The sequence below is a fragment of the Pleurodeles waltl genome, chromosome 9 (genome assembly GCF_031143425.1).
Source record: "Pleurodeles waltl isolate 20211129_DDA chromosome 9, aPleWal1.hap1.20221129, whole genome shotgun sequence".
NCBI lineage: Eukaryota > Metazoa > Chordata > Amphibia > Caudata > Salamandridae > Pleurodeles > Pleurodeles waltl.
The window spans coordinates 958,683,603-958,710,882 of NC_090448.1; the positions used below are offsets into that span (position 1 = coordinate 958,683,603).

The window sequence follows — 27,280 nt, forward strand, 5'->3', positions numbered from 1 at the left end:
TGTTTCTCTGGAAAGGAGAGAACTTCTCTTGTTGAGATTCGTTCTCAAGGGCTGAACTGTATCCCCAAACACAGATCAAGATCATTATTTTCAAATGCTATGCCTCACTGAATAGAAATAAAATATATGCGTTTGCAACAGAAGCTCTTCTTTTCTCAATAGAGGTGGCAACTATAGAAAGCTGGCATGGTTTGTGGTGAGCACCTGTGGTGTTAACACTTTATACCAGGTATCCCTTATTAGTGAGGCATAGACAGTGTATAGGAAGCAAGGGCACTATAGAGGTAGCTGTGGAGGAGCAGCCAAGTCTTAACTAGGAGACATAGAAAGCTTATGCAATACCACTTCAGTCACACAGCACTTACACACATGAAAGAACCACACATTGTTACAAAAATAAAGGTACTTTATTATAGTAACACAAACATTAAAATACTGTTTAGGCAATACCCCTCTAGGAGGTGGATAAACACACTAATATACACACATTAGGAGTTAGTGATTAGCATAGAAAGCAATAGCAAACAGTAAAACAATAGAAAATAGTGAAGGCCCTAGGGGGAGACCAAACCATATGCTAGGTAAGTGGAATGCAAAAGGCAGTCTCCCACCCAAGAAAGTGGAATCTGTAAAGGGGAGCTAGAGGAACAAGGAACCCCAAAAGTTAAGCACCAGAGTGCCCCCCAGTGACCATGAGAGAAGAGGTAAGTACCTAGTTTTTCACCAAACCAACAGGTGAACTTTGGGAAAGGACTGTGCAAGACCCAAGCAAAACTGGAATAACCCAAAGGTTGATCCTGACAGAAGAGGTCCTGCAAAAGAAGGGGACCAAGTCCAGTCTGAGTTGGAGTGTCCAGCTGTGCCAGTAGCATTACCCACCCTTCTGTTTATGCAGGACCAGGTTGAAGGTGGATGAACATGGTCAGCAGTGCAGGACAGGAGCAGAAGAGGAGTTCCAGGAGTGATGCAGACGATGTCCACAATGGAAGAAGAGTTGCAGTCAGTCAGTGGTGCTTACCCTTAGTCCAGCCCAAACTGCCAGGCCAGGTCCTCCATGAGCCAGAAACAAGCATCCTGGGACCGGTTTCAGGTTATTACCCTTCATCAGCCAGACTAGCTTGAATCCAGTGGCACAGTGAGCAAGGGACCGACGTCTGGGCATTCCCTTCCCACTTAAGGCAATGTTAGCAACACAAAAGGATGATGGACGGAACAGGGTCAAGACTGACCTGCATATAGCTGGGTCCAAACTGGGGTGGCATGGTGAGCATAAGAATGATGGATTAAACCCAGATGTGTTTCTTTGGGTGAGTGGTTGAAACGTTTCAACTCTCCGTCCATCATCCTTTTGTGTTGCTAATGATACCAGACATGCCCAGGTTTAGAGTTACCGTTATGTAGCTGGACAAAGGTAGTGAGTGACCTGTGTCCAGTACACAGGTAAAATGGCTTCCTCGCACTTATGAAGTAAAGGAAAATGAAGCTGGAGTTTGTAGGGGCACCTCTGCTCATGCAGGGGTGCCCTCACACACAGGTACATGCACCCCATCCTCGGGCTAGGAGATCCTGCCATAGGTGTTACTTACAGTGACCTGGTGTAGTGCCCTGTAGTGAAAGAATGGTTGCATGGACCTTTTTTGCGCTGGCTGCAAAGCCAGGCCTGCAGACAGTTTGCATGTGCTCTCATGGTTGGCACAATACATGCTGCAGCCCATGGGGAACCCCTGGTGACCTAATACCCTTTTTACCTAGGTACCATATACTAGGGACTTAAATGGTGGCACCAGTATGCCAATTGTGGGGTGTGCTAAGTCCTAAGTAACCAAATTGAGAAGGAGAGAGCACAGCCACTGGGGTCCTGGTTAGCAGGATCCCAGTGAACACAGTGAAAACACACTGACAGAAGGCAAAAAGTGGCGAGATAGTGTGCACAGAGTCCAAGGGTTCCCCTTAGAGGTTGATAGTGGAAATAATCGATAATACTAATATTCTATTTGTGATAGTATGGTCGAGCACTTAGGCTTATCAGAGGGTAGTGTTAAGCATTTCTTGTAAACACACAGGCAATAAATGAGATTACACACTCCATGACAACTTCAGGCCAATAGGTTTTTGTAGGAAGTTGGCTCTGTATGTGCTATTTCAAAGTAAGGAATAGCATGCACAGAGTCCAAGGGTTCCCCTTAGAGGTAAAATAGTGGTAAAAATAGATAATACTAATGCTCTATTTTGTGGTAGTGTGGTCGAGCAGTAGGCTTATCCAAGGAGTAGTGTTAAGCATTTGTTGTACATACACATAGACAATAAATGAGGTACACACACTCAGAGACAAATCCAGCCAATAGGTTTTGTTATAGAAAAATATCTTTTCTTAGTTTATTTTAAGAACCACAGGTTCAAATTCTACATGTAATATCTCATTCGAAAGGTATTGCAGGTAAGTACTTTAGGAACTTCAAATCATCAAATTTGCATGTATACTTTTCAAGTTATTCACAAATAGCTGTTTTAAAAGTGGACACTTAGTGCAATTTTCACAGTTCCTAGGGGAGGTAAGTATTTGTTATGTTAACCAGGTAAGTAAGACACTTACAGGGCTTAGTTCTTGGTCCAAGGTAGCCCACCGTTGGGGGTTCAGAGCAACCCCAAAGTCACCACACCAGCAGCTCAGGGCCGGTCAGGTGCAGAGTTCAAAGTGGTGCCCAAAACACATAGGCTAGAATGGAGAGAAGGGGGTGCCCCGGTTCCGGTCTGCTTGCAGGTATGTACCCGCGTCTTCGGAGGGCAGACCAGGGGGGTTTTGTAGGGCACCGGGGGGGACACGAGTCCACACAGAAATTTCACCCTCAGCAGCGCGGGGGCGGCCGGGTGCAGTGTAGGAACAGGCGTCGGGTTTGCAATGTTAGTCTATGAGAGATCTCGGGATCTCTTCAGCGCTGCAGGCAGGCAAGGGGGGGATTCCTCGGGGAAACCTCCACTTGGGCGAGGGAGAGGGACTCCTGGGGGTCACTCCTCCAGTGAAAGTCCGGTCCTTCGGGTCCTGGGGGCTGCGGGTGCAGGGTCTCTCCCAGGCGTCGGGACTTTAGGTTCAAAGAGTCGCGGTCAGGGGAAGCCTCGGGATTCCCTCTGCAGGCGGCGCTGTGGGGGCTCAGGGGGGACAGGTTTTGGTACTCACAGTATCAGAGTAGTCCTGGGGTCCCTCCTGAGGTGTTGGATCGCCACCAGCCGAGTCGGGGTCGCCGGGTGCAGTGTTGCAAGTCTCACGCTTCTTGCGGGGAGCTTGCAGGGTTCTTTAAAGCTGCTGGAAACAAAGTTGCAGCTTTTCTTGGAGCAGGTCCGCTGTCCTCGGGAGTTTCTTGTCTTTTCGAAGCAGGGGCAGTCCTCAGAGGATGTCGAGGTCGCTGGTCCCTTTGGAAGGCGTCGCTGGAGCAGGATCTTTGGAAGGCAGGAGACAGGCCGGTGAGTTTCTGGAGCCAAGGCAGTTGTCGTCTTCTGGTCTTCCTCTGCAGGGGTTTTCAGCTAGGCAGTCCTTCTTCTTGTAGTTGCAGGAATCTAATTTTCTAGGGTTCAGGGTAGCCCTTAAATACTAAATTTAAGGGCGTGTTTAGGTCTGGGGGGTTAGTAGCCAATGGCTACTAGCCCTGAGGGTGGGTACACCCTCTTTGTGCCTCCTCCCAAGGGGAGGGGGTCACAATCCTAACCCTATTGGGGGAATCCTCCATCTGCAAGATGGAGGATTTCTAAAAGTTAGAGTCACCTCAGCTCAGGACACCTTAGGGGCTGTCCTGACTGGCCAGTGACTCCTCCTTGTTTTTCTCATTATTTTCTCCGGCCTTGCCGCCAAAAGTGGGGCCTGGCCGGAGGGGGCGGGCAACTGTCCTGCTGGGTTGGCACAAAGGAGGTGAGCCTTTGAGGCTCACCGCCAGGTGTGACAATTCCTGCCTGGGGGAGGTGTTAGCATCTCCACCCAGTGCAGGCTTTGTTACTGGCCTCAGAGTGACAAAGGCACTCTCCCCATGGGGCCAGCAACATGTCTCGGTTTGTGGCAGGCTGCTAAAACTAGTCAGCCTACACAGATAGTCGGTTAAGTTTCAGGGGGCACCTCTAAGGTGCCCTCTGGGGTGTATTTTACAATAAAATGTACACAGGCATCAGTGTGCATTTATTGTGCTGAGAAGTTTGATACCAAACTTCCCAGTTTTCAGTGTAGCCATTATGGTGCTGTGGAGTTCGTGTTTGACAAACTCCCAGACCATATACTCTTATGGCTACCCTGCACTTACAATGTCTAAGGTTTTGTTTAGACACTGTAGGGGTACCATGCTCATGCACTGGTACCCTCACCTATGGTATAGTGCACCCTGCCTTAGGGCTGTAAGGCCTGCTAGAGGGGTGGCTTACCTATACTGCATAGGCAGTGAGAGGCTGGCATGGCACCCTGAGGGGAGTGCCATGTCGACTTACTCGTTTTGTCCTCACTAGCACACACAAGCTGGCAAGCAGTGTGTCTGTGCTGAGTGAGAGGTCTCCAGGGTGGCATAAGACATGCTGCAGCCCTTAGAGACCTTCCTTGGCATCAGGGCCCTTGGTACTAGAAGTACCAGTTACAAGGGACTTATCTGGATGCCAGGGTCTGCCAATTGTGGATACAAAAGTACAGGTTAGGGAAAGAACACTGGTGCTGGGGCCTGGTTAGCAGGCCTCAGCACACTTTCAATTGTAAACATAGCATCAGCAAAGGCAAAAAGTCAGGGGGCAACCATGCCAAGGAGGCATTTCCTTACACAACCCCCCCCCCCAAACGAAAGAGGATGAGACTAACCTTTCCCAAGAGAGTCTTCATTTTCTAAGTGGAAGAACCTGGAAAGGCCATCTGCATTGGCATGGGCAGTCCCAGGTCTGTGTTCCACTATAAAGTCCATTCCCTGTAGGGAGATGGACCACCTCAACAGTTTAGGATTTTCACCTTTCATTTGCATAAGCCATTTGAGAGGTCTGTGGTCAGTTTGAACTAGGAAGTGAGTCCCGAAGAGGTATGGTCTCAGCTTCTTCAGGGACCAAACCACAGCAAAGGCCTCCCTCTCAATGGCACTCCAACGCTGCTCCCTGGGGAGTAACCTCCTGCTAATGAAAGCAACAGGCTGGTCAAGGCCATCATCTTTTGTTTGGGACAAAACTGCCCCTATCCCATGTTCAGAGGCATCAGTCTGCACAATGAACTGCTTAGAATAATCTGGAGCTTTTAGAACTGGTGCTGAGCACATTGCTTGTTTCAGGGTGTCAAAGGCCTGTTGGCATTCCACAGTCCAGTTCACTTTCTTGGGCATTTTCTTGGAGGTGAGTTCAGTGAGGGCTGTCACAATGGATCCATATCCCTTCACAAACCTCCTATAGTACCCAGTCAAGCCAAGGAATGCCCTGACTTGAGTCTGGGTTTTTGGAGCTACCCAGTCCAGAATAGTCTGGATCTTGGGTTGGAGTGGCTGAACTTGGCCTCCACCTACAAGGTGTCCCAAGTAAACCACAGTTCCCTGCCCTATCTGGCATTTGGATGCCTTGATAGAGAGGCCTGCAGATTGCAGAGCCTTCAAAACCTTCCTCAGGTGGACCAGGTGATCCTGCCAGGTGGAGCTAAAGACAGCAATATCATCAAGATAAGCTGTGCTAAAGGACTCCAAGCCAGCAAGGACTTGATTCACCAACCTTTGGAAGGTGGCAGGGGCATTCTTTAAACCAAAGGGCATAACAGTAAACTGATAATGCCCATCAGGTGTGGAGAATGCTGTCTTTTCTTTTGCTCCAGGTGCCATTTTTATTTGCCAGTACCCTGCTGTCAAGTCAAAGGTACTTAGAAATTTGGCAGCACCTAATTTATCAATGAGCTCATCCGCTCTTGGAATTGGATGGGCATCTGTCTTGGTGACAGAATTGAGCCCTCTGTAGTCCACACAAAACCTCATCTCTTTCTTTCCATCTTTGGTGTGAGGTTTGGGGACTAAGACCACTGGGCTAGCCCAGGGGCTGTCAGAGCGCTCAATTACTCCCAATTCCAGCATCTTGTGGACTTCCACCTTGATGCTTTCTTTGACATGGTCAGATTGTCTAAAGATTTTGTTCTTGACAGGCATGCTGTCTCCTGTGTCCACATCATGGGTACACAGGTGTGTCTGACCAGGGGTCAAGGAGAAGAGTTCAGGAAACTGTTGTAGGACTCTCCTACAATCAGCTTGCTGTTGGCCAGAGAGGGTGTCTGAGTAGATCACTCCATCTTCTGTGCCATCTTTTGGGTCTGATGACAGAAGATCAGGGAGAGGTTCACTCCCTGCCTCCTGATCCTCATCTGTTACCATCAACAGATTCACATCAGCCCTGTCATGGAAGAGCTTAAGGCGGTTCACATGGATCACCCTCTTGGGGCTCCTGCTTGTGCCCAGGTCCACCAGGTAGGTGACCTGACTCTTCCTTTCTAGTACTGGGTAAGGGCCACTCCATTTGTCCTGGAGTGCCCTGGGAGCCACAGGCTCCAGAACCCAGACTTTCTGCCCTGGTTGGAACTCCACCAGTGCAGCCTTTTGGTCATACCAAAACTTCTGGAGCTGTTGGCTGGCCTCAAGGTTTTTGGTTGCCTTTTCCATGTACTCTGCCATTCTAGAGCGAAGGCCAAGTACATAGTCCACTATGTCCTGTTTAGGCTCATGGAGAGGTCTCTCCCAGCCTTCTTTAACAAGGGCAAGTGGTCCCCTTACAGGATGACCAAACAGAAGTTCAAAGGGTGAGAATCCTACTCCCTTCTGTGGCACCTCTCTGTAAGCGAAAAGCAGACATGGCAAGAGGACATCCCATCTCCTTTTGAGTTTTTCTGGGAGCCCCATGATCATGCCTTTTAATGTCTTGTTGAATCTCTCAACCAAGCCATTAGTTTGTGGATGGTATGGTGTAGTGAATTTATAAGTCACTCCACACTCATTCCACATGTGCTTTAGGTATGCTGACATGAAGTTGGTACCTCTGTCAGACACCACCTCCTTAGGGAAACCCACTCTGGTAAAGATACCAATGAGGGCCTTGGCTACTGCAGGGGCAGTAGTCGACCTAAGGGGAATAGCTTCAGGATACCTGGTAGCATGATCCACTACTACCAGGATATACATATTTCCTGAGGCTGTGGGAGGTTCTAGTGGACCAACTATGTCCACACCCACTCTTTCAAAGGGAACCCCCACCACTGGAAGTGGAATGAGGGGGGCCTTTGGGTGCCCACCTGTCTTACCACTGGCTTGACAGGTGGGGCAGGAGAGGCAAAACTCCTTAACCATGTTGGACATATTGGGCCAGTAGAAGTGGTTGACTAACCTCTCCCACGTCTTGGTTTGTCCCAAATGTCCAGCAAGGGGAATGTCATGGGCCAATGTTAGGATGAACTCTCTGAACAGCTGAGGCACTACCACTCTCCTAGTGGCACCAGGTTTGGGGTCTCTGGCCTCAGTGTACAGGAGTCCATCTTCCCAATAGACCCTATGCGTTCCATTTTTCTTGCCTTTGGACTCTTCAGCAGCTTGCTGCCTAAGGCCTTCAAGAGAGGGACAGGTTTCTTGTCCCTTACACAGCTCCTCCCTTGAGGGTCCCCCTGGGCCTAAGAGCTCAACCTGGTAAGGTTCAAGCTCCAAAGGCTCAGTCCCCTCAGAGGGCAGAACTTCTTCCTGAGAAGAGAGGTTCCCTTTCTTTTGCTGTGTTGCAGTTGGTTTCCCAACTGACTTTCCTTTCCTCTTGGTAGGCTGGGCCATTCTTCCAGACTCCAGCTCTACTTGTTCACCCTGTGCCTTGCATTGTGCTCTTGTTTTCACACACACCAGTTCAGGGATACCCAGCATTGCTGCATGGGTTTTTAGTTCTACCTCAGCCCATGCTGAGGACTCCAGGTCATTTCCAAGCAGACAGTCCACTGGGATATTTGAGGAGACCACCACCTGTTTCAGGCCATTGACCCCTCCCCATTCTAAAGTAACCATTGCCATGGGATGTACTTTTTTCTGATTGTCAGCGTTGGTGACTGTGTAAGTTTTTCCAGTCAGGTATTGGCCAGGGGAAACCAGTTTCTCTGTCACCATGGTGACACTGGCACCTGTATCCCTCAGGCCCTCTATTCTAGTCCCATTAATTAAGAGTTGCTGTCTGTATTTTTGCATGTTAGGCGGCCAGACAGCTAGTGTGGCTAAATCCACCCCACCCTCAGAAACTAGAGTAGCTTCAGTGTGGACCCTGATTTGCTCTGGGCACACTGTTGATCCCACTTGGAGACTAGCCATACCAGTGTTACCTGGATGGGAGTTTGGAGTGGAACCTTTCTTGGGACAGGCCTTGTCTCCAGTTTGGTGTCCATGCTGTTTACAGCTATGACACCAGGCCTTTTTGGGATCAAAGTTTTTACCCTTGTACCCATTGTTTTGTGAAGAGGCTCTGGGCCCACCCTCCTGTGCAGGTTTTTGGGGGCCTGTAGAAGACTCTTTACTATTTTTAGTTTTGGTTGTCTCATCACCCTTCCCCTGGGGAGTCTTTGTGACCCCTTTCTTTTGGTCACCCCCTGTTGAAGTCTTGGACACCCTTGTCTTGACCCAATGGTCCGCCTTCTTTCCCAATTCTTGGGGAGAAATTGGTCCTAGGTCTACCAGATGCTGATGCAGTTTATCATTGAAACAATTACTCAATAGGTGTTCTTTCACAAATAAATTGTACAGCCCATCATAATTACTTACACCACTGCCTTGAATCCAACCATCTAGTGTTTTCACTGAGTAGTCAACAAAGTCAACCCAGGTCTGGCTCGAGGATTTTTGAGCCCCCCTGAACCTAATCCTGTACTCCTCAGTGGAGAATCCAAAGCCCTCAATCAGGGTACCCTTCATGAGGTCATAAGATTCTGCATCTTGTCCAGAGAGTGTGAGGAGTCTATCCCTACACTTTCCTGTGAACATTTCCCAAAGGAGAGCACCCCAGTGAGATCTGTTCACTTTTCTGGTTACACAAGCCCTCTCAAAAGCTGTGAACCATTTGGTGATGTCATCACCATCTTCATATTTAGTTACAATCCCTTTAGGGATTTTCAACATGTCAGGAGAATCTCTGACCCTATTTATGTTGCTGCCACCATTGATGGGTCCTAGGCCCATCTCTTGTCTTTCCCTCTCTATGGCTAGGATCTGTCTTTCCAAAGCCAATCTTTTGGCCATCCTGGCTAACTGGATGTCCTCTTCACTGGGGCTATCCTCCGTGATTTCAGAGGTGTTGGTCTCTCCTGTGAGGGAACCAGCATCTCTGACTATTATTTTAGGAGTCAGGGTTTGAGGGACCCTGTTCTCCCTAGATAGGACTGGTAGGGGGGAATTTTCCTCCAAGTCACTATCCTCTTCCTCTGAGTTGCCACCCTCAGAGGGGTTGGCCTTTTCAAACTCTGCCAAAAGCTCCTGGAGCTGTATTTTGGTAGGTTTGGGGCCCATTGTTATTTTCTTTATTTTACAGAGTGACCTTAGCTCCCTCATCTTAAGATGGAGGTAAGGTGTGGTGTTGAGTTCCACCACAGTCACATCTGTGCTAGACATTTTGCTTCTAAAAGTTGGAATACTTTTTAAGAATCTACAACTGGTTCTAGAATCTAATTCAAACTTTTACAAACTTTTAAACTCTAAAAGAAATGCTAAACAGGATCTAACACAAGGCCCTAGCAGGTCTTTTAAGAATTTAGAAAACTTTTCAAATTGCAAAAATCAATTTCTAATGACAATTTTGGAATTTGTCGTGTGATCAGGTATTGGCTGAGTAGTCCAGCAAATGCAAAGTCTTGTACCCCACCGCTGATCCACCAATGTAGGAAGTTGGCTCTGTATGTGCTATTTCAAAGTAAGGAATAGCATGCACAGAGTCCAAGGGTTCCCCTTAGAGGTAAAATAGTGGTAAAAATAGATAATACTAATGCTCTATTTTGTGGTAGTGTGGTCGAGCAGTAGGCTTATCCAAGGAGTAGTGTTAAGCATTTGTTGTACATACACATAGACAATAAATGAGGTACACACACTCAGAGACAAATCCAGCCAATAGGTTTTGTTATAGAAAAATATCTTTTCTTAGTTTATTTTAAGAACCACAGGTTCAAATTCTACATGTAATATCTCATTCGAAAGGTATTGCAGGTAAGTACTTTAGGAACTTCAAATCATCAAATTTGCATGTATACTTTTCAAGTTATTCACAAATAGCTGTTTTAAAAGTGGACACAGTGCAATTTTCACAGTTCCTAGGGGAGGTAAGTATTTGTTATGTTAACCAGGTAAGTAAGACACTTACAGGGCTTAGTTCTTGGTCCAAGGTAGCCCACCGTTGGGGGTTCAGAGCAACCCCAAAGTCACCACACCAGCAGCTCAGGGCCGGTCAGGTGCAGAGTTCAAAGTGGTGCCCAAAACACATAGGCTAGAATGGAGAGAAGGGGGTGCCCCGGTTCCGGTCTGCTTGCAGGTATGTACCCGCGTCTTCGGAGGGCAGACCAGGGGGGTTTTGTAGGGCACCGGGGGGGACACGAGTCCACACAGAAATTTCACCCTCAGCAGCGCGGGGGCGGCCGGGTGCAGTGTAGGAACAGGCGTCGGGTTTGCAATGTTAGTCTATGAGAGATCTCGGGATCTCTTCAGCGCTGCAGGCAGGCAAGGGGGGGATTCCTCGGGGAAACCTCCACTTGGGCGAGGGAGAGGGACTCCTGGGGGTCACTCCTCCAGTGAAAGTCCGGTCCTTCGGGTCCTGGGGGCTGCGGGTGCAGGGTCTCTCCCAGGCGTCGGGACTTTAGGTTCAAAGAGTCGCGGTCAGGGGAAGCCTCGGGATTCCCTCTGCAGGCGGCGCTGTGGGGGCTCAGGGGGGACAGGTTTTGGTACTCACAGTATCAGAGTAGTCCTGGGGTCCCTCCTGAGGTGTTGGATCGCCACCAGCCGAGTCGGGGTCGCCGGGTGCAGTGTTGCAAGTCTCACGCTTCTTGCGGGGAGCTTGCAGGGTTCTTTAAAGCTGCTGGAAACAAAGTTGCAGCTTTTCTTGGAGCAGGTCCGCTGTCCTCGGGAGTTTCTTGTCTTTTCGAAGCAGGGGCAGTCCTCAGAGGATGTCGAGGTCGCTGGTCCCTTTGGAAGGCGTCGCTGGAGCAGGATCTTTGGAAGGCAGGAGACAGGCCGGTGAGTTTCTGGAGCCAAGGCAGTTGTCGTCTTCTGGTCTTCCTCTGCAGGGGTTTTCAGCTAGGCAGTCCTTCTTCTTGTAGTTGCAGGAATCTAATTTTCTAGGGTTCAGGGTAGCCCTTAAATACTAAATTTAAGGGCGTGTTTAGGTCTGGGGGGTTAGTAGCCAATGGCTACTAGCCCTGAGGGTGGGTACACCCTCTTTGTGCCTCCTCCCAAGGGGAGGGGGTCACAATCCTAACCCTATTGGGGGAATCCTCCATCTGCAAGATGGAGGATTTCTAAAAGTTAGTCACCTCAGCTCAGGACACCTTAGGGGCTGTCCTGACTGGCCAGTGACTCCTCCTTGTTTTTCTCATTATTTTCTCCGGCCTTGCCGCCAAAAGTGGGGCCTGGCCGGAGGGGGCGGGCAACTCCACTAGCTGGAGTGTCCTGCTGGGTTGGCACAAAGGAGGTGAGCCTTTGAGGCTCACCGCCAGGTGTGACAATTCCTGCCTGGGGGAGGTGTTAGCATCTCCACCCAGTGCAGGCTTTGTTACTGGCCTCAGAGTGACAAAGGCACTCTCCCCATGGGGCCAGCAACATGTCTCGGTTTGTGGCAGGCTGCTAAAACTAGTCAGCCTACACAGATAGTCGGTTAAGTTTCAGGGGGCACCTCTAAGGTGCCCTCTGGGGTGTATTTTACAATAAAATGTACACTGGCATCAGTGTGCATTTATTGTGCTGAGAAGTTTGATACCAAACTTCCCAGTTTTCAGTGTAGCCATTATGGTGCTGTGGAGTTCGTGTTTGACAAACTCCCAGACCATATACTCTTATGGCTACCCTGCACTTACAATGTCTAAGGTTTTGTTTAGACACTGTAGGGGTACCATGCTCATGCACTGGTACCCTCACCTATGGTATAGTGCACCCTGCCTTAGGGCTGTAAGGCCTGCTAGAGGGGTGGCTTACCTATACTGCATAGGCAGTGAGAGGCTGGCATGGCACCCTGAGGGGAGTGCCATGTCGACTTACTCGTTTTGTCCTCACTAGCACACACAAGCTGGCAAGCAGTGTGTCTGTGCTGAGTGAGAGGTCTCCAGGGTGGCATAAGACATGCTGCAGCCCTTAGAGACCTTCCTTGGCATCAGGGCCCTTGGTACTAGAAGTACCAGTTACAAGGGACTTATCTGGATGCCAGGGTCTGCCAATTGTGGATACAAAAGTACAGGTTAGGGAAAGAACACTGGTGCTGGGGCCTGGTTAGCAGGCCTCAGCACACTTTCAATTGTAAACATAGCATCAGCAAAGGCAAAAAGTCAGGGGGCAACCATGCCAAGGAGGCATTTCCTTACAGTTTTTATATAGAACCATTTTTTTTCTTAATTTATTTTAGAACCACAGATTCAGAATTCAAGTAAGTACATAAATTGTAAAGTACTTGGCATAGGTAAATAAATAACTTTGAAGTAAAACAGTAATGTGCACAGTTTGGCATAAAATGGCAATACACTATTTTAAAAGTGGACACTGCAAAATTCAGCAGTTCCTGGGGGAGGTAAGTAAAGGTTAGTTTGTGAAGCAAGTAAAGCACTTACAAGTTCAGTCTCTGGGGCATAGGCAGCCCACTGTTGGGGGTTCAAGTCAACCCCAAACACCCAGCACCAGCAACACAGGGCCGGTCAGGTGCAGAGAGGGGCCCAAAACACATAGGTACCTATGGAGGCTAGGGGTGCTCCGGTTCAAAGATGAGGGCGGCGTGCTGGTCACTCCTGCACTGGAAGTTGTTTCCTCTCGGACCTGGGGGCTGTGTGTGCAGTGCTTCTTCCAGGCATCGGGTTCTTTGTTACTGGGCAGTCGCTGTCATGGGGGGTCCTCTGGATTCTCTCTGCAGGATTTGTCGTGGGGGTGCAGGGAGGTTTTCTCAGGGTGGACACGTCGTTTGTCGCCTGGGGGTACTCTCTGAGGTGTTGGTTTCTCTGGACACGGCCAGGGGCATCGTGTGCAGTGTTGGGGACTCATGCTTCTTTTTTGATGCTTTGGACATGGCCACTGTCCACTGGAGTTTCTTGGTCCTTTGGGTTTGCAGGGTAGTCCTCTGAAAAGGCAGAGATCGCTGAGCCCGCTGGATGCATCGCTGTTGCAGGTTCTACGAATCTGGTGACAGGCCGGTAGGGCTGGGGTCCAAAGCAGTTGTTGTCTCCTCCTTTGCGGGGTTTTCAGGTCAGCAGTCATTCTTGTTAGATTGTCAGGAATCTACTTTCCTGGGTTCAGGAGTCGCCCCTACATACTAGTTTTAGGGGTGTGTTTAGGGCTGGAGGGCAGTTGCCAGTGGCTACTGTCCCTTAGGGTGGCTACACCCTCCTTGTGCCTCCTCCCTTTGGGGAGAGGGGGACACATCCTTAATCCTATTTGAGTAAATCCTCCAAAGCAAGATTGAGGATTTTCTGAGGAAGGGGTCACCTCAGCTCTGGACACCTTAGGGGCTGTCCTGGCTGGAGGGTGACTCCTCCTTGGTTTTCTCATCTCCTCCGGACTTGCTGTCAAAAGTGGGGACTGTGTCCGGGGGTCGGGCATCGCCACTAGCTGGAGTGCCCTTGGGCATTGTAACACAAGGCTTGAGCCTTTGAGGCTCACTGCCAGCTGTTACCGTTCCTGCAGGGGGAGGTGTGAGGCACCTCCACCTAGGACAGGCTTTGTTCCTGGTCACAGAGTGCACAAAGGCACTCACCCCATGTGGCCAGAAACTAATCTGGAAGAAGCAGGCTGGCAGAGACCAGTCAGCTTAGCACTAGCAGTTGGGCTGGTATGCACAGGGCATCTCTAAGATACCCTTTGAGTGCATTTCTCAATAAATCTCACATTGGCATTAGTGTGGATTTATTGTGCTGAGAAGATTGATACCAAACTCCTAGTAGTCAGTGTAGCTAGAATGGAACTGTAGAGTTTGTGTTTGACAAACTCCCAGACCATATACTCTTATGGCTACCCTGCACTTAAAATGTCTAAGGTTTTGCTTAGACACTGTAGGGGCATAGTGCTCATGCAGCTATGCCCTCACCTGTGGTATAGTGCACCTCGCCTTGGGGCCTTACAATATGCTAGAGGGGTGACTTAACTATGCCACAGGCAGTGAGAGGTGGGCATGGCACCCTGAGGGGAGTGCCATGTTGACTTAGTCATTTTCTCCCCACCAGCACACACAAGCTGTGAGGCAGTGTGCACATGCTGAGTGAGGGTTCGACAGGGTGGCATAATACATGCTGCAGCCCTTAGAGACCTCCCCTGGCTACAGGGCCCTTGGTACCAGGGGTGCCATTTACAAGGGACTTAGCTGTGTGCCAGGGCTGTGCCAATTGTGAAGACAAAGGTACAGTTTTGGGGAAAGAACACTGGAGCTGGGGCCTGATTAGCAGGGTCCCAGCACACTTTTAATTATAACTAGCGTCAACAAAAGGCAAGAAGTTAGGGGGTAATCATGGCAACAGTGGCATTTTCCTACAGTAACCATGCAAAGAAAAAGGGTACTTCCCTACAGCAACCAGAAAAGGGAATCTTCTTTGAGGCCATAATGATTCCCTGTACTTGGGGCAGGGATATGACATTTACATTCTCCACTCTATGGAGGTAGTACGAAATATATTAATGTCACCCTGTCTGCGCTAAAGGTTTGGGGATTGGTGGAAAGCTTTGATGGTTGGTGTACGACGAGTAGCTGAGGGTGAGCCCCTTCACTTATTGAGAAAGCAGGACTGATCTGAATGTAGCAGTAAACTGTGTGCCGCCAGGTGTTTCAGAAGACATAGGTCCTTGATCTACATTATCTGCATCTTAATTTGGGTGAGCGGTTAGTTAAACATGGGAAGATGTCTGTGCCACCCGCCTAATACCATGTGGGGAAGCTCTTATTGTCTTCCATAATACTTACCAATCAACTTGTTCACACTATTATTTGTCATAATGTATTTCCTTTGCTGATCTAAATGTGTGATGTCTGGTCTGGATTGTGTCATGACACAAAAGACATTTGGAAAAAAAAAGTAGCAAAGAATTGGTTATTTGTACCCTGAGCAGGTGGTGGAGGAATGGTGAGATTAGCGGATGCTGCACACACAAACCAGGTTTCCACAAAGTTTATCACTGATGATCCTGATTTTAAACTAATTGAATTTGCTATTAACGTTATTGGGCATGCAGCAACAAGAGCTTTTATGGCTTTGCTGCAATATTTAGTGTACAGTTATAGAACAAACAGTGACCATCCTTCTCCTCTTGCGTATGTAACAGCCTGTTCAGAAGTTGATTGTTTTTCTTGTTTTAGATGATATTTTGTGGAACTGGTATTCATGACCATTCAAAACTTGTTCTATTGTACATTATTTAGGTTCCAGGACTGTTTGAAGGAGATGAATACTCAACCCTCATGACACAATGTAAAGAAGGAGCTCAGAAAGAAGGCTTGATGTTAGACTCTCATGAAGAATTGTACAAATGGTTTACTAGTCAAGTTATTCGCAATCTCCATGTCGTGTTTACCATGAACCCATCCTCTGAGGGACTGAAGGACAGAGCTGCTACTTCTCCAGCTCTCTTTAATAGGTAACAAATTTCTTGTGCAAAAGTGTAATGCATTTTCTGTGAGCTATATATCTACTTGATTAGAGTGAGTTAAGGCATGTTGTTAACCTTGGACTTGCTACTCCCTTTTGTTGCATTACATGAAAAGCGAAGAGGCTTGCATTCTAGTATCTTTTTAGTGAGTATAAATTATAAAAACCAGGTTCTTTAGTGGAAGGGTATCACAATTAAAGATGCTTTTTTATGTCTGGAATAGAGACCGCATTAGCAGTGTTTTACCAGCTTTGTATATTAAAAGAAAAGTCCTGTTTGAAAACCGATTCATACAAAGTCATAACACAAGCTTTATTCGGTCATAAAACCATCAAAGCATACAACCATAATACGCCATATGATTACAAAAATAGATCAAATAAATAAAATAATTAAAATCATCATACAATACTGACAATAAAAATTGATTCTCCAAGTCCATGCCTTAGAGCATGCATATTTGGTACCATTAATCAAACATATATGTAGAAAAGAAATATATATCACCGGTATTTTAAAAGGCACGTACGCATATGCCATGCAGCCACAAGGAACTTGCTAACTGCATGAACCAAGACAGTTGAAGTGTCGCTCTTTAAAATCATAAGGACGATAACATGTTGTCTAATGCCCAGGTTCTGGCAGATTGGACGAACCCACTTAGGTCGTGCATAAGCTGTGCACAAAAACCAGAAAATGTTCAACCGATTCAGGGGCACCGCCACAGTCCGGACATAAGTTAGATACTGGCAGTGCCCTCCAACTACTGGGGAAAGACATTAGCAGCAAACACCCATAATGAAAACGGACATACACACTCTTTCCCAAGGAGTCAGGGATGACATCTAAAAAGGATTAGTACAGGGGGTACCATTTGAAATCAAGAAATTGATTGGTCAGCCGCCCACGAGTTGTATCAAGAAGATAATTATTCCTGACATAGGACCAATAGGCTAACTTCAAAGATTGCTTCTGGACCTTCCCTAGATCCTGAGGATTCTCCCAATAGCTACAAAGATCCCAAATACGAAACCAATCTGACACATGCCTATACCATGGGATAAAGGCTACATTAGGTCTTCTTAAGAGATCAAGAAGTGAGTCCCTGTAAGTAGTGAGCTCTGGAGTAGACCAGGTCCTTACCCAAAGAAGTAGCATTCCTAGGGCTAACATATCTGAGATACGATTCAAACCAAGATCCAAAAAGATGGGAACCGGGCGGATGGGGTACTACCTGGACACGCAAGTAGAGTTCTGGCGAAGCAGTTTTCGCCCACACCCCAGCACCATAGACTGCAGCATTTTGTGCTTTTTCCAGGTAGATCTAAAGAGTCGGAGAGATGGGTTTCGTGTGGGCACTTCTGTGTGAGCGCAAGATAGCACCTGATCTATGTTGGAGAAGACACGCTTTTACCAATCTGATCTTCCCAGTGGAATTTATTGGAGATCCTAACGCCCAAATAATCTATTGAACTGACTTTGTTCAAAGGAACCCCAGCTACAGTGATGGTGCATCTCATGGGTGGCCCCGGGCTAAGCACCATCAGTTTGGTTTTGCTGACATTCAGTTCCAACCCACGATCTGCACAAAACGCTGTAAACTTATTAGAGGGTCTGGAGCTCCATTGGAGTCTTAGAGATGAGGAGGGAGTCGTCCGCGAAAAGTAGTATAGGGATTTTTTTGAGCATTTAACGAAGGAGCATCATTCTGGCAAAGAGACACTGCTTCAACCACCTTGTTTATGTAGAGGGTAAATAGTGTTGGTGCCAGGACAGAGCCCTGGCGAACCCCCTGCTAGATAGGGATGTGGTCTGTTAGTTCTCCCTGATTGCCCCATCTCACCTGAGCATATGTGCTCTCATGTAGCCGCTGTAAAACATGGATTATGTTCCTTGGAGTACCTATTTTATGTAGAACATCACACAATTTCCCTCTAGGGACTAAATCAAATACAGACCGGAGGTCCACAAAAACAACATATAGGTTTTGTTTGGCATGGGTTACGTATTTCCAATAAAGGCGCACCAACCGTAAAACTTGATCCACCATACTAGTTTTGGAATAGAAGCCCACCTGCAGAGGGGGCATTACATGATTGGCATCAGCCTAGTCCAGCAGCCTATCCAGTAGCTGTTTAGCAAATACTTTTTTTGGAGGTTATCGATAAGGCTGGGTCTGTAGTTAGCGGGAGAGCTCACTTCACCCTTCTTATAGGTATTGTGTTGGCCTCTTTCCAGGTACTGGGCATTGGGCCCCCAGCTGCTATTGCATTAGATATCATATTGATATAATTGGACCACAGTTCCGGCTCAGACTTGTATAAATCTCCCCTAAATACTGAATTTAGGGATGTGTTTAGGTCTGGGGGCAGTAGCCAATGGCTAGTGTCCTTGAGGGTGGCTACACCCTACTTGTGCCTCCTCCCTGGGGGAGGGGGGGAGGGAGGGGGAGGGGGGGGGGAGACATCCCTATTCCTATTGGGGGAATCCTCCAAACCCAAGATGGAGGATTTCTTAAGGCAGCTGTGCAGTGCTGGTTCCAGGCGTCGGGTTCCTTGTTACAAGCAGTCGTGGTCAGGGGGAGCGTCTGGATTCACTCTGCAGGTGTCGCTGTAGGGGCTCAGGGGGGTCGTCTCTGGCTACTCACGGAGTCGCAGTTGCTGGGGAGTCCTCCCTGTGGTGTTGGTTCTCTGGATCTCAAGCCGGGGGCATCGGGTGGAGTGGGAAGTCTCACGCTTCCGTCGGGAAATGTGAAGTCTTGAAAGTTGCTTCTTTGTTGCAAAGAAGTTGATGTTGTTGAGCAGAGCCGCTGCTCACTGGAGTTTCTTGGTCCTTTAGTCCAGGGCACTCCTGAGGCTTCAAAGGTCGCTGGTCCCTGTCGGATGCATCACTGGTTGCCGGTTTTCGAGTCAGGAGACAGGCTGTTAGGGCTGGGGCCAAAGCAGTTGTCGTCTTCCTCCTCCCCTGCAGGCTTGTAGGCCAGCAGTCCTTCTTGTTTCTTCAGGTTGCAGGAATCTGATTTCCTGGGATCTGGGGTGCCCCTAAATACTAAATTTAGGGGTGTGTTTAGGTCTGGGAAGGCAGAAGCCAATGGCTACTGTCTTGGAGGGTGGCTACACCCTCTTTGAGCCTCCTCCCTGTGGGGAGGGGGGCACATCCCTAATCCTATTGGGGGAATCCTCCAAAACTAAGATGGAGGATTTCTAAAGGCAGGGGTCACCTCAGCTCAGGACACCTTAGGGGCAGCCCTGACTGGTGGGTGACTCCTCCTTGTTTTTCTCATTATCTCCTCCAGTCTTGCCGCCAAAAGTGGGGGCAATGGCCAGAGGGGTGGGCATCTCCACTAGTTGGGATGCTCTGGGGCGCTGTAAAAAAAGGGGTGAGCCTTTGAGGCTCACCGCCAGGTGTTACTGTTCCTGCGTGGGGAGTTGTGAAGCACCTCCACCCAGTACAGGCTTTGTTCTTGGCCACAGAGTGACAAAGGCACTCCCCACATGTGGCCAGCAACATGTCTGGTGTGTGGCAGGCTGGCAAAAACTAGTCAGCCCCCACTGGAAGTCAGGTATGTTTTCAGGGGGGCATCTCTAAGATGCCCTCTGGGTCTATTTTACAATAAAGTGCACACTGGCATCAGTGTGCATTTATTGTGCTGAGAAGTTTGATACCAAACTTCCCAGTTTTCAGTGTAGCCATTATGGTGCTGTGGAGTTCTTTTTGACAAACTCCAGACCATATACTATTATGGCTACCCTGCACTTACAATGTCTAAGGGTTTGCTTAGACAGTGTAGGGGCATAGTGCTCATGCACATATGCCATCACCTGTGATATAGTGCACCCATCCTTAGGGCTGTAAGGCGTGCTAGAGGGGTGACTTAACTATGCCATGGGCAGTGTGAGGTTGGCATGGCACCCTGAGGGGAGTGCCATGTCGACTTAGTCATTTTCTCCCCACCATCACACACAAGCTGGCAAGCAGTGTGTATGTGCTGAGTGAGGGGTCCCCAGGGTGACATAAGACATGCTGCAGCCCTTAGAGACCTTCCCTGGCATCAGGGTCCTTGGTACCAGGAGAAGCAGTTACAAGGGACTTACCTGGGTGCCAGGGTTGTGCCAATTGTGGAGACAAAGGTACAGTTTAGGAAAAGAACATTGGTGCTGGGGCCTGGTTAGCAGGGTCCCAGCACACTTCCAAATCATAACTTAGCATCAGCAAAGGCAAAAAGTTAGGGGGTAACCATGCCAAGGAGGCATTTCCTTACAACGAACTGCTCCAAATAGCCAAAAGAAGGCCTGACACCAGAGGGGGAAAGGGACTGGCAGGGAAAGGGTTAAAACCAGTTCCTGGAGCATAAACTTACTTCTCAACAGGTAAATGGAGACGCCCAGCCTCTGCCGGATGATGACGGGCGAAGAGGGGCCCGTCTTGGCCCTGGCGTGTCCTGCGCTGCAATGTCAGGAGGCGCTTAACTAGCGCGAGGCACAGGGGCTGGACCTGGAAACAAGGCAGTCTGGGGGATGAAGTTCTACCCCAGTCGGTAGAGTGGCCCTAGAAGAATTTCCTGCAACAGCGCGTCCCGCGCTGCGAGGTCAGTAGGTGCTTAAATATCGCGCGGCACAGGGGGCTGGACCTGGAAGCAAGGCAGTCTGGGGGATGAAGTCCCACCTCTGCCGATAGTGTGGCCCCAGAAGTTTTTCCTGCAACAGCACGTCCTGCGCTGTGAGGCCAGTAGGCGCTTAAATAGCACGAGGCATTGGGGGCTGGACCTGGAAGCAAGGCAGTCTGGGGGATGAATTCCCACCCCAGCCGGTAGCGTGGCCCCAGAAGAATTTCCTGCAGTTGCTTGACGCTCCTCTCCTGGCGGGGGTTCTCGCTGAAATGTAGGAGGGCACATGAGTAGACCCCAAGATTGCAGGCTCTGAACCGGCATATAAAACATAAATGTTTTAATTCAGAGGCTTTGTATTCACCTTCTTCATCTAACCTTTAATTCACATTTTGCTTCTGCCTACCACTGGTAGGGCGTTCATCTCCGAGGGAAGCACTGGGAAATTGGCTGCACACCCTTGTGGTCCACTGAATCCAAAAGGGCAAGAATGTTCTACTTTCTCTTCAGCTCCTGGTTTGACTGGGTGTGATGCCCCTTCAGGGCCCTCGGGGTGCTCCTCAAGTTACCAGTGTTCCCATTCCTGGCTGAAGATGAGGCAAACTATGCCGAGGCATACAGTGTTGAGGTATGCCAAGTTGAGGTGCTCGTCACAGTCCATAGACTTTGGGATTGTCATTGTGAGGGCTGCCGACCTTGTGAATTTCCAAAGTTTCGAATCAGCATATGGTGGCTCCTCTTCATGGAGATCAGTCTCCACATTGGACCCTACCAAGGAGCCTTCTCACCATTACTGCGGCATGGGGAGACCAGATGCCTACATCCAAATTTGAGATCATGGAAGTGCTTTAAAGATGTACAACCTTCACTGGGGTCGCAAACCTCTACAGAGGAGCTCACACTACTAACATTATTTGGAAATAACATACAATTGCCTAAAAAACCCAGAAGCCTCCTCTTTAACACCAGCATTTCCTCCTGTTAATGACAATTTTCAAATGCCACCTCCATCAGTTCTGCACAGGTAATTTGAGAAGATACCTGGCCAGCCAGAGGTAGGACAGCACCTATTTGACAAGCCACAAATGAAAATGTAATTTACCCTGTAAGTATCTGTTCAAGAATCTGTTGTGGCATGTAGTACTGTGTGGCTCCGTACTGACACTATTCCGCTCTGGAAATGACGTGTGGGGCCTGCACAGGTGCCAGTCTTGGGCAGTGGCATCAGTTTCTTTGTGTGGCACCAGATGCAGGTCCGGACCTACTACTCTTCTCTTTGAGACCCTTTTCCTCACATATTTTACAGTATGCATGGGAAATATCACCTTCCAAAATGACAGGTTTTAAACCCTGTAAGGACTATTGCAAACAAATGTCTGACAGAGCCTCATCAGTTTTGCTTGTGGTTCCTGCGGTCGTGTCACAACTCGACCTGCAGTGACTGCGCATCGATGAACCCGAAGGCCATAAGTGGCCACAAGGTGAAGCTTTGATGCCAAACATTGCAAGACTCCTTGTTGCAACCTGTCCAAGTCCAGGGGTTGGTCTGAGTTCCGGTGCAAGTCCTAGGGTCAATGTCCGCCTCGTTCCTAGCTCAGGAATCAATCTGGAGGCAAATTGTCATTGTTCTCCAAACCTTCAGGTAGGTTGAAGAAACGCCATAAAAAATCTAAACAGAACTAAATCCTTTCCTGCCACTCTCGTACTCCTGAGAAGGTTAAAGTGGGAAGAAGGTGTTGCCATGTCTCTTACTCACTTCCAAAGTCTATTGACATCTGAGTCCATTTCAGAACTTGTCCCAGCACAACCAGAGTTTCTTGGGCCATCTGGAACACCGAGGCAGATTGAAGAGCTCTGTCAAGCTATGTTCTGACTCTTAGGATTCCTTCCGACTCTCTGGTGTGCCTGTAGGGCCCCAAGGAGCTGAGAGGCACTCTGAGATACCACTGGTGGGTTTGCTGTCAGTGCCAGTTGGACCGTCCAACACATTACGGGGCCTCTCCCAGCTTCTACACTGACTCTGACTTCACGACCCTCACTGGTTCCTGAAGCGTTGCCGCTGATGCAGACTTCACCAATGTCGGAAGATGAAGTGCCCAGTGAGATTTCTAACTCAGCGCTGCTCCGAACTTGACCGAAGTCATGATCGGTTTGCCCTAAGCTCCAACCTGCCCTGGTTAACATTCCAGAATGAAGATCTTGTAGATTGTATTCCTTGTTTGGAATTAATTTTGACAGCTATAGTAGATAAAATTGGCCATTCCTACCATCAAAACAGGTATAACGACCTCCAGGATGCCAGTGATCTACACACCTCTCCTGATTCTGGCCTTAATTCACCCCTTAGTCCTGCCACTGAAGAGAGTGCTTCTTTTACGATGGCTATGCGGAGGTTGGCCGAAGTCTCAACCTCCAGCTCCCTTCCTTAGCAGTCAAAACTAATGACCTCATGGAAGTTTTCCAGCAAGGGCAAACCACTACTGAGCCCCTACTTTCTTTTTATCAGGCACTCACTGTTACACTCCTAGGGGCTTGGGCCAAACCTTGCTGTTACCAGATTGTGAGATGCCACTGTCTTGCCGCTTTGAAACCCTGTTTTTGTCATCACCGTTTTCCTGACAGCCTATTGGTGTAGACTTCCACCAGTTGGACAAACCCAAATGCTTTTCCCTCATATAGGGGAATCCAAGAGAGGGGAGATCTTTTGGAATAGAGTATTTTCTTTCACTAGCTTGGCTCTCAGATCAGTCAATGCCGACCACGTGCTGGGTGTAGGAAAGTAGCACCTTTCTGACAGTTACCCCCACTTTTTGCCTGGTGTCAGTTTGTTTAGACTGTAATAAACTGGGATTCTGCTACCAAGGACTCCATTGTTTGTGTTTTCTCCACTAACCCTCTTGGTTAGTAACATTTACACCCCTCAGTTGGCATACTGGTGCACCTAAGTAAGTCCCTAGTATATGGTAAGTGGGTATCTAGGGCATTGGTACACAAGGGGTCCCCCCATGGGCTGCAGCATGTATTGTGCCACCCTTTGGGGCCCACGCAAACTGTAACTCCAGGCCTGCTGTTGCAGCCTGTGTGAAATGGTGCATGCACCTTTTACCCCAAATATAAGGTTTACCTTATTTCACTGCACTCTGACCCTATAAGTCACCCCTAAGGTAGGGCGCGTGGTTCTTACTCTGAGGGCACCCCTGCATGAGCAGAGGTGACCCTACAACCCCCAGACTTCATTTTCTGGGCATTGTAAGTGTGGGGAAGCCATCTTAAGGTATGTAGTGAATGCTGGTAAAAACAAGATGTCCATTACATAATGGCTTCACTGAACCTAGTCATGTTTGGTATTAAACATGTTGGAATCATGCATCTTCACTGATTCCAGTGTTAGTTGCATGATACCATGTACTCTGGGGGTTCCCTAGGGGATCCCACATGTCTGCTTGGACTGCATGCCAGCCCATGCTGCTGCTGACCCCAGACGCTGTTCTGTCCTCCTGCTTCTGAGCCTGACTCGAGCAGAGGAAGGCAGAACAAAGGATTTCCTGTCGAGGTGAGGTGTTACCACTTATTTTAGAAATAGGTTCTCTGGGTTGGGGTGGGGTGTGCCTCTGAGCACCACCAGACTGCTTTGAAGGGCACATTTGGTGCCCTCCTTGGATAAACCAGTTTATTCCAGTGCAGGAAGCCCCCAGCTCCTATTCTGGCTTGAAACCACACAAAGGACAGGGGAACAACCATCCCCCTGTCCAGCTCCTCCCCTGGGGAGGTGCCCAGAGCTCTGCCAGGTGGCCACTTGATTCTGCAATCCTGGGGGCATCTGACTGGTTAGTCCAGCTGGGTAATATTCCTGACCCCCCAATAGGTGGGCCACTGTAGTAATTGTCCACTGACAGTCACTCCACTGCGTCCGCAGGTACCTCAGTGTTGAGACCGGTTTGTGGATCTTATGGTCTCATGGATTCTCCAAGGCTCTACAACGTAGGTGGTGGTTCTGTGGCCCTCCTGAGGTTTGACCTACCTTATTTGCAACTGAGAAGTTTGAGGTCCCTCAATGGAGCGGCCTGGCTGGAAACCCTATGCACCATGTGTTTGTCGTTGCCAAGGCTTGTTGGCTCTTTAGTCCGAAGACCTCCTCGCTCGAAGAAGCTCGCCTCCAGCATTATACAGCTCCAAGAACGACATCCCCTCTGCAACTCCTGTGACGTGGGCACCCCTCTTTGCTGTGCTGCTGAGGCCTCCCTGTGCCTGCTGCCATAGGGTCCTGCCGGGAACTCCAATGATGCCTTCTGGGTCTCCCGCTTGCTGAGGGCTTCCTTGACTTACCTGCAAAGGTAGAGTCTACTGGACTTTGCTGGTCCCCAAAATTCTGCTAACCTCCTTGCATTTGTCAAGACATTTTGGTGGTTCTGCTGACCACTGGACCCCTATGCAATCGGACGACTGGCGAGGGACATCTCGTAGATGACTCCTGAAATCCTTCTGCATTGCACTGCTTTGGCCACCATCCAACAGGAAAGCATCTCCACGAAGGGTGGGCATTGCCCCCTGCACCACCTGGGTACTCTGTCCGCTCTTTTCTTAGGTCCTCTTCTTATGCCTGGGTTCCACCAACCTGGTTCATGGCTCACAACAGCAGCTGGACAACAGAGGTCCCCATTGACGTCAACGGGGTGTTCTGATTTCACCCCTATGCACCTAAGCTCCCTGGTGTGGGTACTCTGCTTCTCAATAAAGCATCCTAGAACACAGGAACTCTAACTGCAACTTCCTCATGTTATCTTATAGACACTGATCCGGGGCTTCAACTCTGCACATGGGCGCCTGGGAAATCCTAGCTACTTAGCTTTAGAGTTTTAGTGCTACCCCAGTCCTAAGTGTCCTTAGGTAGTAGTTTTGATAAATGGTGACTTTCACAGTCCATTTTTTTAGTATGTGGTTCCCCAAACCCCTCCCCCCACCCTTTAGGGGAGGGCCCATGTTATTTTATGCTTTTACTTAACTGTTTGAGTATATTTTTGTATGTTCATATCTTCAGTTAGAAGATATACCAAAGTTAGTTTAATGTTTGTGTTATAATAAATAATACATTATTTTTCTTACATTGGTGTGGTTCTTTCCTGTTTGTACATCGCTGATTCACCTCTATGGTATCTGCAACTTCTTTACACCCACCTGGATAAGCTTTAGCTACTCTCCACAGCTATTTGCTGAGAGCTCTGGTTATCTAGAACCTCCTACACTATCACTGAGGGTTGCCAGGGCCCAGTACAGGGTGCCTCACCTATAGGTGTACACCATATTCTGAGCAAGCCTCCTACACTGGGCAGCTATTCCCATGCTCCTGGGATTTAGTTACACAAGTCCTCCAAAGTGTCCTAGAAGGCCTCTGCTCTCTCTTGACTCAAGCCATACAGGACTGCTGCAATGCTGCTTAATTAACAAATTGTGGCCTTGATACTACAGATTTAATTGGGCGAGCCATTGGCAATAGTGTCTTCATTCATTGCCACACCTGACTGTGATTTACAAGTCAAGGTTGTTATTCCCACTACTTTCTGGTGCAAAAGAAAGGTTGAAGCCTGTGCCCTCTGAATGCCTTCCTTCAAAAGGACAAATTGGGAATGCTCACCTTGGCCAAGGTTTTGCCTGCCCTCGACCATGGAGACTGAATGGTGGCATTAGTTCTGCAGGACCCATATTTCCATATACAGCCCTGCAGGCCCATCGACAAAACCTGCGGTTCGTGGTGGGGCAGTAGCATTTTTAGTTCACTGTGCTCCCACTCGGTCTCCCAAAGACCCTTCCGGTGTTAACAAAGTGAAGCAATGGTAGCAGCACATCTTTGTAGGTCAGGGGTTCTAGTCTTCCCTTATCTTGATTACTGCCTGTTATAGGTGGGCTAACCCCAGGCATTCATTAACCAATCCAGACTATGATGAACCTCCTGTCTTCATTTGGGGTTCAATATCATCATGCTGAAGTTGCACCTAAATCTTCTCAGTCTCTCCCCTTCATCAGAGTCATTTTGGATGCAGCTCTGTTTCATGCCTTTCCCCAAGAAAGGAGCGTCCAAGACATTCAGGCTATGATCACGATCTTTCAGCCTCAGGCATGTGTTTCAGTGAAGTTAGCTCTGAGACTGCTGGGACTGATGGCCTCCTGCAGTCTGCTGCTGGTCAAGCACGTCAGGTGACATTTGCGGCTTTGCAATGGGATCTGAAGTCTCACTTGGTCCAGCGTCAAGGGGACCACTCCAATCATGTCCAGATTTCAGAGGAGACTGCAAAGGACCTGCAGTGGTGTTTACTGGACTGGAATTGGGACTTGGCAGACCTCTTTCCCTACCCCACCCAGAGCTGGTAGTGGTTCCCAATACATCTCTTTTGGGTAGGAGAGGCAGCCTGGAAGCGGTGGAGATCTGAGGCCTCTGATCTCTGGCAGAGTCCCAGCTCCACATCTGCCTTCTGGAGCGGAGAACTATTGGCTTATTGTTGAAAGCCTTCCTTCTGTACATCAAATGTAGGCTGGTACAGGTGCTTGTGAACAGCACCACCGCCATGTGGTACTGCAACAAACAGGGTACAGGAGGTCATGAACCTTGCACAAGGAGGTGCTATGCCTCTGGAAATAGCAGGACTATCAATGAATTTTCCTGGTGGTGAGTCACCAAGCAGTATCTTTGAAAGGCAGGGCAGACCGGCTTAGTTGTCAATGCCTAGTGGATCAAAAGTGGCAGTTACACCTAGAGGTGGCGCAAGGACTCTTCCACAAATAGGGAGAACCTTGGCATGATCTACTCTCCACTGTCGAATGCAGAATGTCAACATTTCTCCTCATTGGAGTTTCTAAGGCATCTCCTGCTAGGAGACGCTTT

The 27,280-nt window shown here is 48.7% G+C and overlaps 1 protein-coding gene across 2 annotated transcripts in view; it reads left to right on the forward strand.

Moving 5' to 3' along the window:
* The window catches only part of DYNC1H1 (dynein cytoplasmic 1 heavy chain 1), a 916,572-nt gene that overhangs the window by 454,395 nt on the left and 434,897 nt on the right, over positions 1–27,280 (forward strand). For both annotated transcript variants that reach the window (XM_069208347.1, XM_069208346.1), the window contains exon 47: positions 15,571–15,785. In XM_069208347.1, the coding sequence (XP_069064448.1) occupies positions 15,571–15,785 (215 nt within the window). The remainder of the gene's footprint in view (positions 1–15,570; positions 15,786–27,280) is intronic.